Here is a 25,630-nt window from a genome sequence, read left to right on the forward strand (position 1 = left end):
GTGAAAACGTGAATTACAGGAAAGTAAATGGCATAAGTTAGGAATGGCAATGAAAGGCAGGTGAATAGATGTGGTTGTGGGGATGTGAGAAGGAAACTGACAATGGGTGAAGATGAAGGTGTGTGGATGATTTGGCTCATAGTGCACTGAGGATTGCAAAATGATGTGAGAGATGAGTGAAAGTGAGTTAGAGGGGAAAATGATGAAAAATGAAATTAATTGAAAAAATAAAATATAAAAAATATAAAATATGTAAAAATGATTATTAATATTAAATGATAAAGGAATATAAAGAAATATATTAAAAATGAAAAATAAAAGGATTTAAAATATAATAACAAAGAAAGATAAGTGAAATGAACTTGAGAAAATGTGTGATGTGCTAACAGATCTGAATGATTGCAGAAGTGAAAGAAGGGATGGGAAGAGATGTGCATGCGTTAGAATGTGATCGCATGCAGCGTGTATGATTACAATGAGTCCATGTGCACACGCACGCAGGCGAACCGCATGAGTGTGACCCTGGGCCCGTGTGTGGGAGATAGGTTGGGATTAATACGTGGGTGATGGTGTTGGATTGGGGAAAAGGAGAAGAATGTGGATAGTTTAAAATTGGAAGTGAGGGTGATAAACTGGTTGCTAGTCCCATGATGGAACAAATATGGGTGACAGGATTTGGTGTATAACACAGGGGTGGGATGAGGAAAGGAAATGGGGCATGAGAGGGATAGCGAAGGAGGCACCGTAGTTGATGTTTTCATTGAGTCCGGATGGCTTTAAGCTACCCAGTCGGAAGATCCACTCACTCTCTCTTTTCAACAATTCTTTGGTGATATCACCACCCCGAATCCCCAAATGGATACGATCAAGACCAAACACCTTGAGTTCTTTCGTTGATCCTTTATGGGCAAGGTGGAAGTGTCTGGCAACAGAGGTAAGTTGCCTCATTCGCAAAAGATCTTGCTGGGCATTCCGGATGTTGCCCATATGTTCCAGAACCCTTTCCTTCAATTTCCGAGTGGTCATGCCAATATATTTCAACTCACAACTACAGGTTATGCAGTAAATGACTGCCTGTGTGTTGCAATTGAAAAAGTGTTGTATTCTTAGCGTTTGTCCATATCTATCGGTAACCGTATGTTTTTGTACCATCTGTGGGCATGACTTACAGCGGCCACATGGGAAAGAGCCGGTTATCGTGGGTTTCTTTGGAGGTGAGGTCAGGAAATGGCTACGGACCAGTTGATCTTTGATGTTTTTCGATCTTCGCCAACTCATCTGAACAGGGGTGTTAATGAACGGAAATAGATCAGGATCAAGTTGTAATATCGGTAAGTGTTTGGATATAGCATCCTTCAACAATTTCCATTCTGGGCAGAAGGTGCCAATGAATCTGACGCTGTCCTCCTGTTTGGAAACAGCCTTTTTTTTCCCAAAAATCAGTTTGTCCCTTGGGACCATTTTAGTTGCTGCGTAGGCTCGTTTCAATGAACGTTTACTGTAGCCCCTCGCTTGCAGACGATTGGTCAATTCCCAACTCTTTTTGTTGAAAATATGGTCTTCAGAGCAGTTTCTTCTTAACCTTAAATATTCCCCTTTGGGGATGTTTTCGATGGTTGGTGGGAAGTGTGAACTAGTCTGAAAGAGGATACTATTCGTCGCTGTCTCCTTGCGATACAGTTCGGTGGCCAAGTACCCTGTGTCTGATTTATAGATGTTGAGATCAAGAAAGGGGACTTTTTCTGAACTGATGGTATGTGTGAGCGAGATGTTAAGATCATTGGTATTCAGGGTCCTGATAAAGTCCAAAAGGAGTTCTTTGTTCCCATTCCAAAATGATAAATATATCATCGATATATCTGAGCCACAGAGTAACATGTGTGGTGTACTTATCATTGGTGGTGTTGAAGACAAAGAAATGCTCCCACCATCCCAGAAACAGGCTCGCATAGGTGGGCGCGCAAGCTGCTCCCATTGCTGTCCCCCTGACTTGCAGAAAAAACTGATCCTCGAAGACAAAATAATTCTTTGCAAGAACAAAATTTAGCAAATTAAGAAGGAAAATTGAAAACTCGCTCTCCCCTCCCTGGTCCAAAAAGTATTTGACTGCTTTGAGGCCATGTTGGTGATTGATGCTAGTATATAATGCTTCTACGTCCAATGTTACCATTAGAAAGTCACTTTCGAAGTGGATGTCATGGATTTTACGTAGGAGGTCAGAAGTATCCTGCAAATAAGAGGGTAAGGATAATACAAAGTTACGGAGATGTAAATCAAGGAACCTGCTAGGTTGTTCCAACAAACCCCCATTGCCTGACATGATAGGTCTTCCAGGGGGTTGAGAAGAGATACGTTCTTGTGTATCTTGGGCAGGAGGTAAAAAGGTGGGTGTTCTGGGATTCACCACTGTCAGATATTTAAATTCTTGTTGAGTGATGGTGCCCTGTGTTACGGCTTCTTGTACCATATGATTATACTGCTGAAGAAAATCAGGAGTTGGGTTCTTGGGAAGTTTCTTATAACAAGAAATGTTATGAAGTTGGCGATGAGCTTCAGTAGTGTACATCTCTTGTGGCCAGATGACAATATTGCCACCCTTGTCTGAAGGCTTGATAACAATGTCACTCCAGCTTTGTAATTCTCTTAATGCCTGTCTTTCCTTAAATCTCAAATTTTGAGAGAATCGATGGATGCCTATTAATATGATCAAATTCCTTTGAAACAAGGTTAAGGAAAACTCTGATCTCCGGACTATTATTGTCCGGGGGAAAAAAGAGGATTTCGGTCTACACTTGGGTCTCGATGTGAAATTTCCATTATCACTGGATTCAATTTGCAATTCTTCCAACATCTGAAGGGCATGGAGATCTTCCGTGGTAAAACCAGATTCTGCTGTTGTTTCCGATTGCCTTTGTGTTTGTTTGGAAAATAATTTTTTGAGGAACTTTCTCCCAAAGAGTTGCAAGTCTTTCTCCCAAGAGAATCTATTGAAAGACCTTGAAGGTGAAAAGGAAAGTCCTTTCATGAGCACTGCCATGTGGTCAGGTGACAGAATCATGTCAGATAAGGTAATAATCTGTAATTGTGATAACTGGTCTTGATCTATCTTAGTGTCTTCCTCTGGCGTGCTGGATATCTGGGGGTCCTTGGTATATCCCAGTCTGAATTTCTTGGTTTTTCTCTTCTTTCCCCCTCGCCTTGTCTTCCTCGCACCTTGATGCGACCTCTCCCTCTCTGATCCCGGTCTAAAAAACGTGGGGAGAAATCTTCTTCACTCTCTTCCCGATGGTAATTGGGTGCGTCAAAGTTTTCACTGGCAGAATCCCCGCTATTGGAGGACTCGAATTCAGACAGAGTGGGATCCTCCCGAGGTTTCCTACTTCTATTGGTGGGGGGTCTTGGGTTCCATCTAAAAATGTCTCCTCCGGCAAAGTCCCTCTTATCTCGTGTAAATTTGCCTCGTTTACGGTCCACTATGTTGTGTTCATAGCTGTCAATTTCTTTCTTAAATTTCTCAAAAGCTGATTGGAAAGCCGAGTCTTTTTCCCAGGTTTCCAAACTTTTTCCTAGGTCCACAATTTCTTTCTCTACTTGGTCAATCATCAGAGTATCATGTTTTACTAATATATGTAGTAAATCATTCGAGCATTTGAGGAGTGCTGTTTCCCACTCGGCCTTCAGATTATCCGTGGCGAGTGGGAAGGACGGGAATATTTTAGGTCGTAATCCCCTTGGGACAATTTTATGTTTTATATAATCTTCCAAAGTAGTCACATCCCACGACAATCGGACTCTTCTCTGCAAATTCTTTTGCAATCTGGAGAAGGGAGTTCTCCAGTCCGTGTTGAGGGAGGTCTGCTCAAATGTCTCTGAGAAAGGATCACCAAAGTTTTCTACATTCTGACGCCTTAATAATTCAGTCTTTAAAGAAAATGCGGTCATGTTTCAGGCGTGGAGAAAGGTATTTTGCTGGAATCTTAGATAACAGTTGTAACAGGTCCTGTCTGAGAGGCAGAGGCCATGGGTCCTCTGTGAGCATTTCTTGCAATTCCGGGTACCAAGTCCTTCTTGGCCAATCCGGAACAATGAGTATTGTTCTCACTCCTCTTTTTCTTACAATTCTCAGCACCTTTGGTATGAGAGGAAGAGGAGGAAACACGTAGACCGACTGGAACACCCACGGTGTTACTAGTGCATCCACAGCTATCGCCTGAGGGTCCTTTGACCTGGCGCAATATCTTTTTAGCTTTTTGTTGAGACGGGACGCCATCATGTCCACCTGTGGCAGTTCCCATCGATTTGCAATCTGCGTGAAGACTTCTTGATGAAGTCCCCACTCTCCCGGGTGGAGATCGTGTCTGCTGAGGAAGTCTGCTTCCCAGTTGTCCACTCCCGGAATGAACACTGCTGACAGTGCTAGTACGTGATTCTCCGCCCACCGAAGAATCCTGGTGGCTTCTGCCATTGCCACCCTGCTTCTTGTGCCGCCCTGGCGGTTTACATGGGCCACTGCCGTGATATTGTCTGACTGAATCAGCACTGGTTGGTTTCGAAGCAGAGGCTCTTCTTGACTCAGGGCGTTGTATATGGCCCTTAGTTCCAGGATATTGATGTGCAGACAAGTCTCCTGACTTGACCACAACCCTTGGAAGTTTCTTCCTTGAGTGACTGCCCCCCACCCTCGGAGGCTTGCATCCGTGGTCACCAGGACCCAGTCCTGTATGCCGAATCTGCGGCCCTCGAGGAGGTGAGCACCTTGTAGCCACTACAGAAGAGACACCCTGGCCCTGGGGGACAGGGTGATCATCCGATGCATCTGAAGATGCGATCCGGACCACTTGTCCAGCAGATCCCACTGAAAGATCCTCGCATGGAACCTGCCGAAGGGAATGGCTTCGTATGACGCCACCATCTTTCCCAGGACTCGCGTGCAGCGATGCACCGACACCTGTTTTGGCTTTAGGAGGTCTCTGACCAGAGTCACGAGCTCCTGAGCCTTCTCCTCCGGGAGAAACACCTTCTTCTGGTCTGTGTCCAGAATCATGCCCAGGAAGGGCAGACGCGTCGCAGGAATCAGCTGCGACTTTGGAATGTTCAGAATCCAGCCGTGCTGACGCAACACTTCCTGAGAGTGTGCTACGCTGATCAGCAACTGCTCCCTGGACCTCGCCTTTATGAGGAGATCGTCCAAGTATGGGATAATTGTAACCCCTTGCTTCCGAAGGAGCACCATCATTTCCGCCATCACTTTGGTAAAAACTCTCGGTGCCGTGGACAGGCCAAACGGCAACGTCTGGAATTGGTAATGACAGTCCCGTACCACAAACCTGAGGTACTCCTGATGAGGCGGATAAATGGGGACGTGCAAGTAAGCATCCTTGATGTCCAGAGACACCATAAAATCCCCTTCCTCCAGGCTTGCAATGACCGCTCTGAGCGATTCCATTTTGAACTTGAATTTCTTCAGATAAATGTTCAGGGATTTTAAATTTAAAATGGGTCTGACCGAACCGTCTGGTTTCGGTACCACAAGCATAGTGGAATAGTAGCCCCTTCCCCTTTGAAGGGGGGGGACCTCTACCACCACCTGCTGGAGAAAAAGTTTGTGAATTGCCTCCAACACTATCTCCCTTTCCATGGGGGAAGTTGGTAAGGCCGATTTTAGGTAACGGTGAGGGGGCATCACCTCGAATTCCAGCCTGTATCCCTGAGACACAATTTGTATAGCCCAAGGATCCACCTGTGAGCAAACCCACTGGTGGCTGAAAAGTCGGAGACGCGCCCCCACGGCTCCTGGCTCCGCCTGTGGAGCCCCAGCGTGATGCAGTGGATTTAGTGGAAGCCGGGGAAGACTTTTGTTCCTGGGAACTAACTGCATGGTGCAGCTTTTTTCCTCTACCCCTGCCTCTGGCAAGAAAGGACGCACCTCTGACCTTCTTGCTCCTCTGAGAACGAAAGGACTGCATTTGGTAATACGGTGCTTTCTTAGGTTGTGGAGGGACATAAGGCAAGAAATTTGACTTCCCAGCCGTAGCTGTGGAAACTAGGTCAGAGAGACCGTCCCCAAACAATTCCTCACCCTTATAAAGGTAAAACCTCCATGTGTTTTTTAGAGTCGGTATCCCCTGTCCATTGCCGAGTCCATAAGACCCTTCTGGCACAAATGGACATTGCGTTAACTCTAGAGCCCAGCAGGCAAATGTCCCTCTGGGCATCCCGCATATATAGGACCACGTCCTTGATATGTGCCAGGGTCAGTAGAACAGTGTCCCTGTCCAGGGTATCTAACTCCTCAGACAGAGAATCCGTCCATGCAGCTACCGCACTACACATCCAGGCCGAAGCAATTGCTGGCCTCAGCAGTGTGCCAGAATGTGTATAAACCGACTTCAGGATAGCTTCCTGCTTTCTATCCGCAGGATCCTTTAGGGCGGCCGTATCCGGAGACGGCAGGGCCACCTTCTTGGACAAGCGTGTCAACGCCTTGTCTACCCTAGGGGAGTATTCCCAGCGTAACCTGTCCGTTGGCGGGAAAGGATACGCCATAAGTAATCTCTTGGAAACTATCACCTTCCTGTCAGGGGAATCCCACGCTTTTTCACATAATTCATTTAATTCATGTGAAGGGTGAAAAGTCACTTCATGCTTTTTTCCCCCCATACATATAAATCCTCTTGTCAGGGACAGGATTTTCCTCAGAAATGTGTAATACATCCTTCATTGCTACAATCATGTAGCGGATGGCTTTAGTCATTTTAGGCTGCAACTTTGCCTCATCGTCATCGACACTGGAGTCAGATTCCGTGTCGACATCTGTGTCAAATATCTGGGATAGTGTGCGCTTTTGAGACCCTGACGGCCTCTGCGCTGTAGGATCAGGCATGGGTTGAGACCCTGACTGTCCCCCGGTTACAGTTTTATCCAATCTGTTATGCAAGGAGTTTACATTATCATTTAACACCTTCCACATATCCATCCAATCAGGTGTCGGCACCGTCGGCGGCGACACCAGACTCAGCTGCACTTGTTCTGCCTCCACGTATCCTTTCTCATCAAACATGTCGACACAGGTTTCGTACCGACACACCGCACACACACAGGGAATGCTCTGACTGAGGACAGGACCCCACAAAGGCTTTTGGGGAGACAGAGAAAGAGTATGCCAGCACACACCCCAGCGCTATATAACCCAGGGATTACACTGTACCTTAGTGTTTACCCTGTAGCTGCTGTTAATATATATATACTGCGCCTAAATTTATGTGCCCCCCCCCCTCTCTTTTTTACCCTTTAATGCACCTGTATACTGCAGGGGAGAGCCTGGGGAGCGTCCTTCCAGCGGAGCTGTGAAGAGAAAATGGCGCTGGTGTGCTGAGGAAGAAGGCTCCGCCCCCTCAGCGGCGGGCTTCTGTCCCGCTTTCATGTGTAAAAAATGGCGGAGGCTCGGGCATATATACAGTCCCAGACTGTATATATGCCTCTTTTTGCCAAAAAGGTACTTAATTGCTGCCCAGGGCGCCCCCCCCTGCGCCATGCACCCTACAGTGACCGGAGTGTGCGGTGTGCTGTGGGAGCAATGGCGCACAGTTGCAGTGCTGTGCGCTACCTTAAGTGAAGACAGGAGTCTTCAGCCGCCGATTTCGATGTCTTCTTGCTTCTGCTGCTTCTGTTCTTCTGGCTCTGCGAGGGGGACGGCGGCGCGGCTCCGGGAACGGACGATCAAGGTTAGGTGCCTGTGTTCGATCCCTCTGGAGCTAATGGTGTCCAGTAGCCTAAGAAGCGCTACCTAACTGCCGTGAGTAGGTTTGCTTCTCTCCCCTCAGTCCCTCGTAGCAGAGAGTCTGTTGCCAGCAGATCTCTCTGAAAATAAAAAAACCTAACAAAATACTTTATTTTCTAGCAAGCTCAGGAGAGCCCACTAGGAGCACCCAGCTCGGCCGGGCACAGATTCTAACTGAGGTCTGGAGGAGGGGCATAGAGGGAGGAGCCAGTGCACACCAGATAGTACTAAATCTTTCTTTAGAGTGCCCAGTCTCCTGCGGAGCCCGCTATTCCCCATGGTCTTTACGGAGTCCCCAGCATCCACTAGGACGTTAGAGAAATTATGAGTAGACAGTGTGCTATACTCCCTGACTACTTTTGAAACATTTTGTTTGGTCCCCCCTCCTGCCCAACACATTCTTTTTCGGTTGGGTAAAAACTCCTGATCAAGGACACCTTCCAGGCACTCCCTGATAGTGTAACCTCAGGATCCAAAGGATTGGTTTAAAATCTTCCCAACTACATTTCCATGATTTGTAAGTTATTCCATCTTTGAGACCCAGTTTAAAGTACTATCAAGATGGTATAGGTGCACTAGTGTTTTTGCACATGTGCTCTCAGGGGTTCCTAGCTCCTGTTGGAGATGTACTAATGCCATGGGTTACCCCTTACATATGTGGTGGGACTGCCCGGTTCTCCGTCCCTTTTAAGATTCGGTTGTTGAAATGACCAAGGAGATCATGGTTAGAGAAACCCCAGTTGATCCGTCCTTCTAGCTCTTGAACATGATCACGGGACCCTGCTATAAAAACGCTCTCCTTAAAGTCTCAATAGTGCTGCTAAAGAAGACATCCTGGTCCACTGGAGAACCACCTCTCCACCCACAATTAGGGAAACAGTTCTCTAGACTTGATCATTATATAGCAATGGATGAAATTCTCTTGTCCGGTGAAGATAATCTTGACAAATTCAGTGCGGTCTGGGGCCTGTGGTCATTTAAGGAGTCTAAAAGTTATACTGAAACCTTCCATTAAATTAGGATTTTTGCTCCCAGACTACTTGAGTTTACAACTTTTCTATGTGGGAGGAGGGGGGTTGTTGAGAGGCTGCTATTGCCCATTGTCTCAGGGGAGGTTTCTTCCCACTACCTCCCTTCCCTCCCCTCCATTCCTCTCGTTTCACACCATACTATTATCTATGGAGGCTGTGCTTAAATAAGGACTTATGGGCTTTGGCCTCTCCCTGGACCCATCTCTCTCTCCATATCTATCACACAATACCCAAAATGTATTAGCGCCAACATGTTATTTCTAGCAACAGGGACAGCAATGTACAGATGGGTCCACATTTATCTTGACCTTTAATAGGATTAACTGAGACTGGCCAGTCGGACTTAATTCCCTCCTTTAATGACTTAATCCCCTGCTGTATTGTTCTCTGTATTGTATTGCAGCTGAGAACAATAGATGAAGGTTTTATGCTAATAAGTCATGTTGTGCCTAGGCGCAGAAAACTAGTCAAGATAAAGGTGGACCCATCTGTATGATTTACTATACAATGGCGGATTTAGTAAAAAGAACACCTAAACATTTGTATACATATATTTTGATATGTGTAATGTCTGTACCTTTTGTTGCCTGGTTACTAATAGGGGGTGGGTTTGAGGCAGGTCTCTTTGTAGGGTGCAGGGGCACAGTTGGCGAGGGGTCTCCATATATCCTGTCTGGACTCAGGCTGCCTTCGCTCAGGTGACAGTCGCCGGGACTCAAACTGGACTCCTGGTCGTATTTCTCAGGCTGGTACCTCGGGGAGTCCCAGCCATCGCTCTCAGAATAGCGTTTAATCTTGTGATGGTTCCTGCTGGACTCGGTAGAATGTTCCCGCCTCTGAGCTTTTACAATGTTACAGTAATCCTGTGGTGAAGACAGCAACGGTCAGAAAGGGATGCGTCAGAATGTCGACACTATGTCCAAGTTAGTATGTCAACATGACAAAGCTGTGGCTGGGATCTTTACGTGGGTCTAATGCCACTTACAGCATTTTTACAGTGTGGGTATTATTATTTGTCCTTGCAGTAAGGGTGGGACAGGATGGGCGGTAGGGTATCGGATGCACACTACAAACATTTCAAAAAGAAAGCTGAAAAATTAAAAAAACTCCAACTTTACAATTTTTCCATATTTAATTGCACCTTGTATAATAAAAATATCTACGGCTTCTAGGCCGTCTCAGCTCAGAATGACAGATGCTGGTTGGTGGTTACTTTATCACTTCCCACTTTATCTCACTCCAAGGCCTAAAACATAGACCTCTAAGTTTGGCAAGAGAGGTTTGGAAGGAGATATGGGGATTAGGGGTCAAGAGAAAAATGAATGCCGACTCAGCAATAACAGCGGATTAAGCCTTAATATATACCAGGGGTATGTGTGCCGCGTGAATGCCATTGCAGATTGGTGCTTACATTAGGATAAATGAGGAGGGAATATAAATATGGGCTAGGGTAGTCTTTAAATACTATCCAATAGGATGAAAGAAAAGCCTGATTTTGCGAGTCTGAATAGGACAGTGGATGTGTGTCTGCTAGCCTCACCTGAGCATTTGACCTATAAGAGGAATCTCTCTGACTCATCCATTCTGAAGTGGACAGGTCGTCGTCGTCATCTTTCCCATGGTGACCTGAGGAAACACAACCGTGCCGGACCAACCAGCCGCCAAGAGTCCGTCAGTGGAGCGGGCTATGGTTTATTTTCAATAAAACCGTGATATTGCTCATAGCAACCAATCGGACGGACAGAGCCGTCCCTTTTCTAGGGTGGCCACCCCCATCTCTTTCCTCCACCCGCCCAAAAATAAAACGATTCTCACCGTTGTTCAGCAATTTCGGTTCTTCGGAATCCAGCTTCTCCTGAGACAATTTGATGCGCAGCTGAGGATAAATATGATCCAGATTGTAGCCCGTGCTTTTCACCTCGGCGGGCGATCCAGAAGAGTAGTGCAAAGCGGCCATGGAAAGCATACCCTCAATCGCATCCTCCTCCATGCTGGTGGAGCTCGGACGTTCCCTGCAAGCGGCAACCACATCAGTCACTTTAGTGGAACAGTAAAACACGGACATCCACAAACACTCGCGTACAAAGCTGAAGTTATCGAACCTTTTCTCTGCCCTTTCACTAGCGGACCAGTAACGTTCATCATCACCACAGGTTGACCCGGTGTCCTCTTCCTTAACGCTTGCAGTGTGTTCCTGGTCATCACCTGAGCTGTCCGAATCCTCCGAGGAGTCTTTCTGCTGGATCCAATACAGAGATACTGTGAGAAACACTGGAGAACGTTGTACAGGGCCCAAAAACACACAGCATTCACAACTCAGTGGTGTGAAATCCCCAGCATACAAAGATACATTTGGTAAACACATTTTAGTAGGTTACAAACTGCTGGATTATAGGGGCATGAATTAAGTATAGTCCTAATAAAAGCGTCCACTAGATGGCGCTGCAGAACCTTGGGTCAATTATTCTTTGTGGTTTACACTCCTAGCATTCCCAGAACAGCCGCATCATTACTGGTAACACCGGTAATGCGGGACAGTGGCAGATAAAGGAAATGTAACGACCTTTAATTATTAACCAACATTTTTTTTTTTTTTATTGATTAGCTAATGATTTTTTTTCTTCACATGAAGGGATGGCGACCGTTTTAGCCTCACTTGCAGGCATCAGGAATTAACCCCTGGCAACTCTCTCTCTACTGAGAGCTGCTAGCTGGCCCGGCAAGCAGAGATTTGGCGTCATATGTAATAGCCTCCGGGTTTGCCGAAAGTGCGGATGTTTGGGCGATTTAGACTTGAAATTTAAAGTTCTTTTTTTTTGTGTGGCAAAACCGGGCTAGTTTTGTCTTTACATAAATTGTCGTTTTAAACCTTGATGCTAAATCACCGAAAAGCTGGCACTTTGGTCAATCATTACATTAGGCCTGTGTAGTTTCGTAACACCCATCTGTTGCCATATTTAAAGGACGGTTGTATATGGAGAAACTGGGCATGCTGCAACTTGTAGTTAGACAAAACACTTTAACCCTTCTAGCTGCTTACCTTTGTTCTAAAGAAAAACTACCCCCGAAGACTTTTAAACAAATTCCAGCAAAGACGCAGACACGATATGCTATTACGTTAATGTACCTGGTTAGTGCAACTGGAATTGGATCCTTCAGAATCAGAAATATCGGAATATTCTGAGGTTCCGTTCCTGAGCTCCGATTTGACACTTTCAAAAAACACTGAAACGGGAAAAAAAAAAAAAAAAAAAAATTATAACAGGCTGACCTAGAATTCCATTGGACGCAGTGGCAAATAACGCACTTTACAGCAGAATTTTACACGTTTTGAGCAAGGCTTACTATTTAGTGGTTTCTGAATCTCTGCTTTGTCATCCGCCTCCGAACTGGGGCGTGGCTGCTCTATTTTAATCGCCTTTGTTTTTTTCGACCTCCCTCGGTCGTCTTCATCCTCACTGTCCGCAGTGTACAGACTCCGGTCGGTGAACGGCTGTCTTTCATCTCTACAGTGGAGCAACATTGGGGGATTATTTACAAACCTAGGATACGCAGTGTATGGTTATACCAATAGCCTGACTCATTCAAGGAATGATCAGAGATATTATAGGACGCTAGTTACCAGCCCGTCAAAATGATGGAACAACTTCACAGTAATATCAGTGACGGCGGTTGTGCGTGCCCGAACGGAGCAACAATTGAATTGCTCTGTCGGTCACCATCTAGTGGCCACCAGCATGCAAAACAATTGAATTTCTCCCATAGAGGTGAGGAGCATCATTAGCCTTTTATTACATAGGATGCAGATTTATTTCATACCCATTCTACAGTATTCACAGATTGTAAGAGAAAAACAAAACAAAACAAAAAAAGGGCAATGCTCGCTTATCATGGTTTTACAAAAGGCGGGCTGGCTCACGCCAAAACGTCACTCTCTTTAATACAAAACCAAGTGACTGAATAACTCCTATAAGTGCTTCTAGCTAACTTGAGATTATGCTCATTGCCTATTTGACGGCGATACAGAAAGTGCTGGGAATTCTTCCTACCGACCAATCCAAATACAAAGATGGATCAGACTAACCCCCCAAAAAGTATTCACACCCCTGCGCCCCCAATACATACACCAAACTCCACCCGTTTTCACACGTTGTAGAATCTTTATTTCTATTTTGTGGAAGTCTCAATCAGACTGCACACTGGAGACCGCAATATCCACCCATTCTTCTACGCAGGTTGGGTGGGGGACCACCCATTCTTCTACGCAGGTTGGGTGGGGGACCACCCATTCTTCTACGCAGGTTGGGTGTGGGACCACCCATTCTTCTATGCAGGTTGGGTGGCGGACCACCCCATTCTTCTATGCAGGTTGGGTGGCGGACCACCCCATTCTTCTACGCAGGTTGGGTGGGGGACCACCCATTCTTCTACGCAGGTTGGGTGGGGGACCACCCATTCGTCTATGCAGGTTGGGTGGGGGACCACCCCATTCTTCTACGCAGGTTGTGTTTGGGACCACCCATTCTTCTATGCAGGTTGGATGGGGGACCACCCATTCTTCTAAGCAGGTTGGGTGGGGGACTACCCATTCTTCTACGCAGGTTGGGTGGGGGACCACCCATTCTTCTACGCACGTTGGGTGGGGGACCACCCATTCTTCTACGCACGTTGGGTGGGGGACCACCCATTCTTCTACGCAGGTTGGGTGGGGGACCACCCATTCTTCTACGCAGGTTGGGTGGGGGACCACCCATTCTTCTACGCAGGTTGAGTGGGGGACTACCCATTCTTCTATGCAGGTTGGGTGGGGGACTACCCATTCTTCTATGCAGGTTGGGTGGGGGACTACCCATTCTTCTACGCAGGTTGGGTGGGGGACCACCCATTCTCCTATGCAGGTTGGGTGGGGGACTACCCATTCTCCTATGCAGGTTGGGTGGGGGACTACCCATTCTTCTATGCAGGTTGGGTGGGGGACTACCCATTCTTCTATGCAGGTTGGGTGGAGGACTACCCATTCTTCTATGCAGGTTGGGTGGGGGACTACCCATTCTTCTACGCAGATTGGGTGGGGGACTGAAGTCCGGGCATTGTCTGGTCCACTCCAGGATACGTACTGCAGTGAGACTTGGGGTCACAGGAATATAAACTTTGTCCCAAGTCTCTTGCAGCAGAGATTGGACAAAGATGTAGCCACATATATCAGTATAGCAGTTTCCCAGTCTCACCCATATGGCGTGGCAATCATACCACAGAGTCTTCCTCCACTCTGTAACAGGGTCTTTTGCATGCTTCCCGACATATACGTGCCGTTTCATGTGATGGTGTGTCAATGGTTTCCTTTGACACCCTCAGATAATAAAAATTTACTTACCGATAATTCTATTTCTCGTAGTCCGTAGTGGATGCTGGGAACTCCGTAAGGACCATGGGGAATAGCGGCTCCGCAGGAGACTGGGCACATCTAAAGAAAGCTTTAGGACTATCTGGTGTGCACTGGCTCCTCCCCCTATGACCCTCCTCCAAGCCTCAGTTAGGATACTGTGCCCGGACGAGCGTACACAATAAGGAAGGATTTTGAATCCCGGGTAAGACTCATACCAGCCACACCAATCACAGCGTACAACTTGTGATATGAAACCCAGTTAACAGCATGATAACAGAGGAGCCTCTGAATAGATGGCTCACAACAAGAACCCGATTAGTTAACAATAACTATGTACAAGTATTGCAGACAATCCGCACTTGGGATGGGCGCCCAGCATCCACTACGGACTACGAGAAATAGAATTATCGGTAAGTAAATTCTTATTTTCTCTGACGTCCTAGTGGATGCTGGGAACTCCGTAAGGACCATGGGGATTATACCAAAGCTCCCAAACGGGCGGGAGAGTGCGGATGACTCTGCAGCACCGAATGAGAGAACTCCAGGTCCTCCTCAGCCAGGGTATCAAATTCGTAGAATTTTGCAAACGTGTTTGCCCCTGACCAAGTAGCTGCTCGGCAAAGTTGTAAAGCCGAGACCCCTCGGGCAGCCGCCCAAGATGAGCCCACCGTCCTTGTGGAATGGGCTTTTATTGATTTAGGCTGCGGTAATCCTACCGCAGAATGCGCCAGCTGAATAGTGCTACAAATCCAGCGCGCAATAGACTGCTTAGAAGCAGGAGCACCCAGCTTGTTGGGTGCCATCAGGATAAACAGCGAGTCAGTTTTCCTGACTCCAGCCGTCCTGGAAAAATAAAATTTTCAGGGCCCTGACTACGTCCAGCAACTTGGAATCCTCCAAGTCCCCAGTAGCCGCAGGCACCACAATAGGTTGGTTCAAGTGAAAACTTGAGACCACCTTCGGGAGAAACTGAGGACGAGTCCTCAACTCTGCCCTATCCATATAGAAAATCAGATAAGGCCTTTTACATGACAAAGCCGCCAATTCTGACACACGCCTGGCCAAGGCCAACAGCATGACCACTTTCCACGCGAGATACTTTAGCTCCATGGTTTTAAGTGGCTCAACCAATGCGACTTTAGGAAATCCAACACCACGTTGAGATCCAAAAAGTGCCACAGGAGGCACAAAAGGAGGCTGAATATGTAGTACTCCTTTAACCAAAGTCTGAACTTCAGGCAGTGAAGCCAGTTCTTTCTGGAAGAAAATCGACAGAGCCGAAATCTGGACCTTGATGGACCCCAATTTGAGGCCCAAACGTCACCCCTGCTTGCAGGAAGTGCAGGAATCGACATAGTTGAAATTCCTCCGTCGGGGCCTTCATGGCCTCCCACCAAGCAACAAATTTTCGCCAAAATCGGCGATAATGTCTTGCGGTGACATCCTTCCTGGCTATGACAGGGTAGGGATGACTTCCTTTGGAATACCCTTTTCCTTTAGGATCCGGTGTTCTACCGCCATGCCGTCAAACGCAGCCGCGGTAAGTCTTGGAACAGACAGGGTCCCTGCTGCAGCAGGTCTTGTCTGAGCGGCAGAGGCCAAGGGTCCTCTGCCAGCATCTCTTGAAGTTCCGGGTACCAAGCTCTTCATGGCCAATCCGGAACCCCGAGTATGGTTTTCACTCCTCGCCTTCTTATTATTCTCAGTACCTTGGGTATGAGAGGTAGAGGAGGAGACACATAAACCGACTGGTACACCCACGGTGTCACTAGAGCGTCCCCAGCGATCGCCTGAGGGTCCCTTGACCTTGCGCAATATCTTTTCAACTTCTTGTTGAGGCGGGACGCCATCATGTCCACCCGTGGTCATTCCCAACGGTTTACCCGCATTTGGAAAACTTCTGGATGAAGTCCCCATTCTCCTGGGTGTAGGTCGCCCATCGGAGAATCCTTGTGGCTTCTGCCATCGCCATCCTGCTTCTTGTGCCGCCCTGTCTGTTTACATGGGCGACCGCCGTGATGTCGTCTGATTGGATCAGTACCGGCTGGTTCTGAAGCAGGGGCCTTGCTTGGCTTAGGGCATTGTAAATGGCCCTTAGCTGCAGAATATTTATGTGATGCGAAATCTCCTTGGAAATTTCTTCCCTGTGTGACTGCACCCCAGCCCCGAAGGCTGGCATCCGTGGTCACCAGGACCCAGTCCTGTTTTCCGAATCTGCGGCCCTCTAGTAGATGAGCCCTCTGCAGCCACCACAGCAGCGACACCCTGTTTCTTGCTGACAGGGTTATCCGCTGTTGTATCTGTAGATGGGACCCGGACCATTAGTCCCACAGGTCCCACTGGAACGTCCTTGCGTGGAGTCTTCCGAATGGAATTATGCTTCGTACGAAGCTACCATTTTTCCCAGGACTCGTGTGCATTGATGTACCGACACCTGTCCTGGTTTTAGGATGTCTCTGACTAGAGATGACAACTCCTCGGCTTTTTCCACTGGAAGAAACACTCTTTTCTGGTCTGCGTTTAGAAACATTCCCAGGAACAGAAGACGTGTCGTCGGGACCAGCTGTGACTTTGGAATATTGAGAATCCAGTCGTGCTGTTGTAGCACTTCCCGAGAGAGTGCTACCCCCACTACCAACTGTTCTTTGGACCTCGCCTTTATCAGGAGATCGTCCAAGTACGGCATAATAAACTTCCTTCTTGCGAAGGAGTATCATCACTTCGGCCATTACCTAGGTAAAGACCTTCGGTGCCGTGGACAACTCCAACGGCCGCGTCTGGAACTGATAGTGACAGTCCTGTACCACATATCTGAGGTACTCCTGGTGAGGGGGGTAAATGGGGACATGCAGGTACGCATCCTTGATGTCCAGGGAGACCCTGTAATCCCCCTCGTCCAGGCTCGTAATAACCGCCCTGAGCGATTCCATCTTGAACTTGAATCTTCTGATATAAAGGTTCAAGTATTTTAATTTCAAGATGGGTCTCACCGAACCGTTGCGGTACCACAACCACTGTGGAATAGTAACCCCTTCCTTGCTGAAGGAGGGGCACCTTGACAATCACTTGTTGTGATTATAGTGTTGAATATCCACCAACACCGTCTCCCTGGCAGAGGGAGGTGCCGGTAAGGCAGATTTTAGGAAACGGCGGGGGGAAGAACGTCTCGAACTCCAGCCTGTACCCCTGAGATACTACTTGAAGGACCCAGGGATCCATGTGAGAGAGCCCACTGTCCGCTGAAATATTTGAGACGGGCCCCCACCGTACCCGGGTCCGCCTGAGCAGCCCCAGCACCATGCTGTGGACCTACCGGACGCAGGGAGGACTTCTGCTCTTGGGAACTAGCTGTGTGTTGCAGCTTTTTCCTCTACCTTTGCCTCTCGGCAGAAAGGATGAGCCTCTAGCCGTCTTGCTTTTCTGGGGCCGAAAGGACTGTACTTGATGATACGGTGCTTTCTTTTGTTGTGGGGAAGCCTGTGGCAAAAAAATCTATTTCCCAGCAGTAGCTGTGGAAACGAGGTCTGAAAAACTATCCCCAAACAGTTTTACCCCCTTATAGGGCAACTTCCATGTGCCGATTCGAGTCGGCGTCGCCTGACCATTGCCAAGTCCATAACCCCCGTCTGGCGGCAATGGACCTAGCGCTTATTTTTGATGCCAGCCAGCAAATATCCCTCTGTGCATCACGCATGTATAAGACCACGTCTTTTATATGCTCTATTTTCAGCAAAATATTGTCCCTATCCATAGTTATTTTCCGACAGGGAATCTGACCACGCAGCGGGAGCACAGCACATCCATGCCGAAGCAATGGCTGGTCGCAATATAATGCCCTAGTGTGTGACCATATCTTATAGGGTAACCTCCTGCTTTCTATCAGCAGGTTCCTTCAGGGCGGCCGTACCCGGAGACGGTAGTGCCACCTTTTCTGATAAGCGTGTAAGCGCTGTATCTACCCTATGGGGTGTTTCCCCGCGTGACCTATCCTCTGGCGGGAAAGGGTACGCTGCCAATAACCGTTGTAGAAATTATCAATTTCTTACCGGGGGAAGACCACTCTTCCTCACACACCTCATTTAATTTCTCAGATGCAGGAAAAACTACTAATAGTTTTCTCTCACCAAACACAATACCCTTTTATGTGGTACCTGGGGTATAATCATAAATGTGTAATACATTTTTCATTGCCTCAATCCTGTAACATCTGTGTCTGTTATCTGAGGTAGCGGGCGATTTTAGAGCCCCCCATGACATTTGAGACGCTGGAACAGGCACAAGCTGAGTAGCCGGCTGTTCCGTGTCGTCGACCTTTTATGTAAGGAGTTGACACTTTCACGTAATCCTTCCATAAGTTCAACCACACCGGTATCGACCCCGCAGGGGGTGACAACATATTTACAGGCATTCGCTCCGCCTCCACCTCATTATCCTCCACATACCTGTCGACACAGCCGTACCGACACACAGCACACACACAGGGAATGCTCTGATAGAGGACAGGACCCCACAAAGCCCTTTGGGGAGACAGAGGGAGAGTATGCCAGCACACACCAGGGCGCTATATAATGCAGGGATAGCACCTATAAAAAAGTATTTTCCCTTATAGCTGCATATATATTGTATACTGCGCCTAAATTGTGCCCCCCCCCCTCTCTTTTTAACCCTTTCTGTAGTGTATTAACTGCAGGGGAGAGCCAGGGAGCTTCCCTCCAACGGAGCTGTGAGGGAAAAATGGCGCCAGTGTGCTGAAGGAGATAGCTCCGCCCCTTTTTCGCGGACTTTTCTCCCGCATTTTTATGGATTCTGGCAGGGGTTAATGTACATCCATATAGCCCTGGGGGTTATATGTGATGTATTTTTGCCAGCCAAGGTGTTAATATTGCTGCTCAGGGCGCCCCCCCCCAGCGCCCTGCACCCATCAGTGACCGCAGTGTGAGGTGTGCATGAGGAGCAATGGCGCACAGCTGCAGTGCTGTGCGCTACCTTGATGAAGATTGATGTCTTCTGCCGCCGATTTTCCGGACCTCTTCTTGCTTCTGGCTCTGTAAGGGGGCCGGCGGCGCGGCTCTGGGACCGGACTCCGAGGCTGGGCCTGTGTTCGATCCCTCTGGAGCTGATGGTGTCCAGTAGCCTAAGAAGCCCAAGCTGGCTGCAAGCAGGCAGGTTCGCTTCTTCTCCCCTTAGTCCCTCGATGCAGTGAGCCTGTTGCCAGCAGGTCTCACTGAAAATAAAAAACCTAAAACTAACTTTTATCTAAGAAGCTCAGGAGAGCCCCCTAGATTGCACCCTGCTCGGTCGGGCACAAAAATCTAACTGAGGCTTGGAGGAGGGTCATAGGGGGAGGAGCCAGTGAACACCAGATAGTCCTAAAGCTTTCTTTAGATGTGCCCAGTCTCCTGCGGAGCCGCTATTCCCCATGGTCCTTACGGAGTTCCCAGCATCCACTAGGACGTCAGAGAAAAATGCATATTTATGTAGAGATTTATTGTTGTCATATGGACGGTCTTCTCTCATCTCTGCTGTAGAAAGCAGACATTGATGTCTGGGTGGCATCTGTTCTCCTCTAAAAGATGCTGAATTTTCAGGGATAGCCTGTTCTGGGCACATTTTCACTATATCTTTATGCTGGACTTGCCAGTGCTCTGAGATATATACAGGGTGATTCAAAAGTCTCCGTACACCCTTTTGTTTTAAAAACTGTGCAGAAAATGGGAAAAACTGACTCAGATTCAAGATGGCCAATTTCAAGATGGCGCCCATGTTCGGTACATACCCTAATAGCCCACCTCAACCATACCTTACTGGAATATTACTGCACGGTTTTTGAAACAAAAGTGTGTACTGCGACTTTTGAATCACCCTGTACTTTATTTGGTGCATCTTATCTTCATGATGAAGCTCTAGTTTTGACCTGGACTGGATAATCGCTCTCAGGGCCCGGCTGGAGCACCATTTATCATTCGTAACGAGTGATAGCAAGACACGCACACACACACACACACACACACACACACACACACACAAACAAACACATATATATACTTTACAGGGAATCTCTAACGGACACTGCACATACAAATTACCTTATTATCCTCCCGTTAGACAGAAGCAAGCGAAAGTTGTTATCTTTCGTTTTCCGGTCAGGCACAGTCGAAGAAGGTTGTAGTGATTTATTAAATTTCAAATTCAACTTATAAGTGCCCACGTCCTGAGAAGAGAGACGCACAATTAGTCTCAGAGCGCAGCAAGCCTTCTAGTTCATTTTGCTTAGCGAGCTGGCGTTCTACTGCCATGACCTAGGGCACTGGAATAGCGGCACTTGCTTACGTGTGCCTAATACAGGCAGAACATGGCAGAATGTACATGGCCATTATAGTTTAATATTTCTTTCACTTTATGGGCAGACAGGTGAGTGATCGACTCCCCTTTACCTGCGTTCTCTCATCTTTTAGGACCAGCCATGTCCGCCCTTTGCCACTAGGCCACTCCTCCAAGCACTTGTATTGGGAAGGGACTATTACACATGAGTAAGATTGACAGGAGGGCTTTGGGAGAATATAAAGGGATTATGAGACAAAGGCATATATAACTGCGCCATAGTATAATCGTAGGCACTGCCAGCGAATTAAATAACAATATTACAGGTATTATAACAAAACGTTCCTGCAAAAAGCTCAACATTATTATACATATTATACACACCAACAAGGGGAAAATTAAACATATATATATATATATATATTTTTTATTTTTTGCATTAGCGTGCTTTAAAAATTCACGTTTTTTTGTGTTATGGTATTTCCGCGTGGCTGACCACGGCTGCTACATCTGCAGATAAAAAGCACGAGAGTAATAAATACCGGGTGGGGGGAAAGTAACACAGCAACATGACGAGTATAATGCAACACAATACACACGCTTTATCAGGTCTCCTGACAGCTGGCGGGAGACTACTAGGGGTGGCAGCGGTTTCCATGGCAGCCGAAACAGCACTACTAACCTCTTCCCACGGAGCCATTTCCAACCTTTTCAGCACCTCCCTGGTGTGATGCTCCAGGATATCTAGGTTCGAGGGGGCTTTGTTGGAATGGTCTCGCAGCTGCCTGGCTTTCCGCCTGGAGAGATGCGACGACTTCTCGTGTGAGGAACGGGAGAGCGGGCACAGCCCGTGGATTCCCTGAGATTTGACTGGCTTGCTCCCTTCTTCCTGTGAGACAGAACACAAAGGGGGGGGATCTATTACATGCTATAAATTTGGGCTGAAAGGAGATCATCATCTACTATCTCAATACTTTAACTGCGCGAGTCAGAATTGGGCTTCTGCCCTGAATAAGCTGCTCGGAGTAGTTCCCATCTCACCTGCTTGTCCTAACACACGTGACTAGCTAATAAATGCAACACTTACAATGACCTAAGGGCATGGAGACGATGGAATACGAGGAAAGGCTTGAAAGACTAGGCATGTTTACACTGAAAAAGAGGAGACTAAGAGGGGACATGATCAACATCTACAAATATATAAGGGGACAATACACAGAGCTTGCGTGGGACCTGTTTTTGGCCAGATCAACACATAGGACTCGTGGACACTCGCTCAGGTTAGAGAGGAGAGGAGATTCTGCACAATACGGCGTAAAGGCTTTTTTACGGTAAGGACGATACGTGTTTGGAATTCCCTGCCTGAGGGAGTTGTAATGGCGGAATCTGTCAACACCTTTAAGAATGGGTTAGATAAATTCCTAATGGATAAGGATATTCAGGGTTATGGTGCATAGTCACGCACTATAGTTACTACAAAAAGGGATAAAATGCAACGGCTGACATCAGCATCCGTCAAAATTTTTAGACAAATCATCATGCATAGGAGACCACAAATAGATTGAACTTGATGGACAATTGTCTTTTTTCAACCTCAGATACTATGTTACCTTAAACCCAACACCTCCAACAGGCACTGAGGGCGTTTCAGACGTAGCCGGGCACAAACCATAGCATGTGTCAGCCCAAAACGATCCCTGATACCCATCAGTTTAGGACCAGAGCATGAGCAGCGTGGCTGTGGGCAGCAAGGTGGCGTGGTGGTTAGCAAAGCTGCATCGCAGTGCTAAGGTCATAAGTGCAATTCCTGACCCGAGACACAATCTGTGCATAGTTTGTATGTTCTCCAGGTGGTTGCGTGGGTTTCCTAGGAGTGCTCCAGTTTCCTTCCACACTCCAAAAACACGCTGCTAGGTTACTTATTTATTTATTATTTATTACCAGTTATTTATATAGCGCACACATATTCCGCAATGCTGTACAGAGAATATTTGGCCATTCACATCGGTCCCTGCCCCAGTGGAGCTTACAATCTATATTCCCTACCACATGTACATGCACACACATTCACACTAGGGTTAATTTTTGTTGAGAGCCAGTTAACCTACCAGTATATATTTGGATTGTGGGAGGAAACCGGAGTACCCGGAGGAAACCCACGCAAGTAGAGGGAGAATATACAAACTCCACACAGTTAGGGCCATGGTGGGAATCGAACTCATGACCTCAGTGCTGTGAGGCAGTAATGCTAACCATTACACCATCCGTGCTGTCCCACCAGACGTACTTGGCTTCTGAAAAATATTAATGTTAGTGTGTGTGCGTTCATGTTTTAGGGAATATAGATTGTAAGCCCCTATGGTGCAGGGACTGATGTGAAAGCTCTGTGTAATGTGTGTGCTATAAAAGTTACACTTTTCTCTATACCACCCTCCTATTGGCCCCCCAAAATATGTCCGGTTCTGTTGACAACTAACCTATTGGGAGGACTGGCTCATTCCCAATGTCTGCAAGTGGGGCAGGCACTACAAGCCATTGTTACAGGGGTCACAATACACACCATTATAAGCACACCGCATACACTCATTATCTTAAGGTTAATGGGGGTCATTCCGAGTTGATCGCTCACTAGCTACTTTTTGCAGCTGTGCAAATGTATAGTCGCCGCCCGCAAGGGAGTGTATTTTCGCTTTGCAAGTGTGCGATCGCGTGTGCAGCCGAGCGGGACAAAAACATTTTTTTTTTGCAGTTTCTGAGTAGCTCTGGACTTACTCAACAGTTGCGATCACTTCAGTCTTTTTGGTCCCGGAATTGACGTCAGACACCCGCCCTGCAAACGCCTACGTTTTTCCAAACATGCCCAGAAAATGGTCAGTTGCCACCCACAAACGCCCTCTTCCTGTCAATCTCCTCGCGATGTCAGCTGTGCGAATGGATTCTTCGTTAAATCCATCGCCCAGCTCCGATCCGCTTCGTACCCGTACGATGCGCGTGCGCATCGCGGTGCACGCGCAGTAGTAACCTGATCGCTGCGCTGCGAGAAACGGCAGTGAGATCAACTCGGAATGACCCCCGATGTAAATAGAACCTGCTGCAATTGCTAAGCTTGGTTTCGATTGCCAAGTGCTTTAATTGGTATGACATTTGTATTACACATCTTCCTATTGCAATGATTATAACATCTGCAGCTGTGGAAAGAGCCGCACAGTTATTCCCAGATCTCGTCTTTGCACAATGATTAAGCAAAATCCATGAACAGACCACGGTTGTGTGCGCGCGCGTCTAGAGGACGGAAGAGGATTTTGCAGAGATTACTGATCTCTCACTCTCTGTAGGACTGAAGTGGCACATCTCTAGTCTGCGGGGACTCTGGGGTCCTCAGATACTTTCCGCATTAGGTAATTGAATTTAAAGATCCCCTGATGAAATCAGCACAGGAAGACGAGCAGTCAACAACAGGGGAAAATGTTTACGGTTCAATATTGCTTAGAAAATCCATTTACATACGGAAGGCAAATGTTCTGCTGGGTTATATTAGGGGAGAAGCCAGTAGATAAACTGTACAGTAACCAGACAGAATAATGGTACAGGACACACAATTCCTACACAACCTACAGCTTGTGCAAAAGGAACATCTGGGTACTGAGGCAGTGGGGGGCAGGGCTAGAAAATGCGCATCTATGTGAATTACAGATATGCAATATTAAAGACCGTCTGCTGAGATCTGTAACGAGTCGGGACGAGATTGACATTTAAGGAATAGTGGAAATATTATCTACCTATACAATATTTTTTATTGCTTCTTGTGTTAAATCTACATAATTATTTTTATTTTTAATTTAACACTCGTCAGAATCCTTCCTGATAACAAAAACCAAACACTGCATTTAAACTACCAGGACAGATGAGGAGATAGACAAAGCGACGCATCATGTCATTACATGGGCTGTATTAAGAAGTGTTCCGAGCGGCAATCTACGCAGAATGCTGGCCAGAGTATAGGTACCGGGGGGTGTACACCCTGCAACCTAAGAGAATGAGGAACTTCCAAATAGTACAAATGTTTATAGCGAGATTATTGACCTCTGGCACTGGAATAGGGAACCCAAAATAGCAGAATAAATATATAGTATTATCAAAACTTATAAACCGTGGTGTGACTGGGGGTCTAGGGCCCTCATTCCGAGTTGATCGCTCGCTAGCTACTTTTAGCAGCCGTGCAAACGCATAGTCACCGCCCACGGGGGAGTGTATTTTCGCTTTGCAGGAGTGCGAACGCCTGTGCAGCCGAGCGCCTGCAAACACATTTTCTGCAGAACAAGACCAGCCCTGTAGTTACTTATTCTGTGCGATGATTGCTGCGACGAATGACACGGTAATGACGTCAGATACCCGCCCAGCCACGCCTGCGTTTTTCCAAACACTCCCAGAAAACGATCAGTTGACACCCAGAAACTCCCACTTCTTGTCAATCTCCTTGCGATCGGCTGTGCGACTGAAAGCGTCGCTAGAACCTGTGCAAAACCACGATGCTCTTTGTACCTGTACGCCGTGCGCGCCATTGTGGTGCATGCGCAGTTTTGCAGTTTTTTTAACTGATCGCTACGCAGCGACCAACGGCAGCTAGCAATCAACTCTGAATGAGGGCCTAAATACGGACATCCAGTCATTACTCACGTCTGTGTAATTTAAAGATCATACAATAAAAGATAAAACAATCATTTATTTAGAATCTAAGAATCACTTCATACAATAACCGGGTGTTCAATCCCTCACTACCAGAATCACACGTGTTATAAGGTTATAATATAAATTGGTTATAGCATACAGGGAGTATTAATCTCATCACTCATATCCGTAGAATATAAATAATGTACAAATAATATCCTCTCTCTAAAAATGTATACAATACATTACATAAGAAGAATGCTTGTGAACCAAAAACACACGCAGCAACACGGACTGACACAATGTAAAACATCATAGGCAATAACAACTAAGAAATAAGCCATAAAATAAAAACACACTTTTCACTCAAAATGTGTACGTGGAACGGAACGCTTCCTCAGGCAAGATTTATATTTAATGGAGTGTACCTTTATGAAGTCCTAC

General features: G+C 47.0%; 1 protein-coding gene across 4 annotated transcripts in view; it reads right to left on the minus strand.

Moving 5' to 3' along the window:
* The window catches only part of KDM7A (lysine demethylase 7A), a 141,590-nt gene that overhangs the window by 5,727 nt on the left and 110,233 nt on the right, over window positions 1-25,630 (minus strand). The window contains exons 12-20 of one of the 4 annotated variants that reach the window (XM_063928941.1): window positions 21,201-21,407; window positions 20,632-20,745; window positions 20,284-20,408; window positions 12,157-12,317; window positions 11,939-12,036; window positions 10,914-11,047; window positions 10,627-10,823; window positions 10,352-10,437; window positions 9,389-9,674 (exon numbers count right to left, since the gene is read on the minus strand). In XM_063928941.1, the coding sequence (XP_063785011.1) occupies window positions 9,389-9,674; window positions 10,352-10,437; window positions 10,627-10,823; window positions 10,914-11,047; window positions 11,939-12,036; window positions 12,157-12,317; window positions 20,284-20,408; window positions 20,632-20,745; window positions 21,201-21,407 (1,408 nt within the window). Of the gene's footprint in view, window positions 1-9,388; window positions 9,675-10,351; window positions 10,438-10,626; window positions 10,824-10,913; window positions 11,051-11,938; window positions 12,037-12,156; window positions 12,318-20,283; window positions 20,409-20,631; window positions 20,746-21,200; window positions 21,408-25,630 lie in introns of all 4 variants that reach the window. The other 3 variants (XM_063928940.1, XM_063928943.1, XM_063928942.1) reach the window with 3 other exon arrangements.

The sequence above is a fragment of the Pseudophryne corroboree genome, chromosome 6 (assembly GCF_028390025.1).
Source record: "Pseudophryne corroboree isolate aPseCor3 chromosome 6, aPseCor3.hap2, whole genome shotgun sequence".
Lineage (NCBI taxonomy): Eukaryota > Metazoa > Chordata > Amphibia > Anura > Myobatrachidae > Pseudophryne > Pseudophryne corroboree.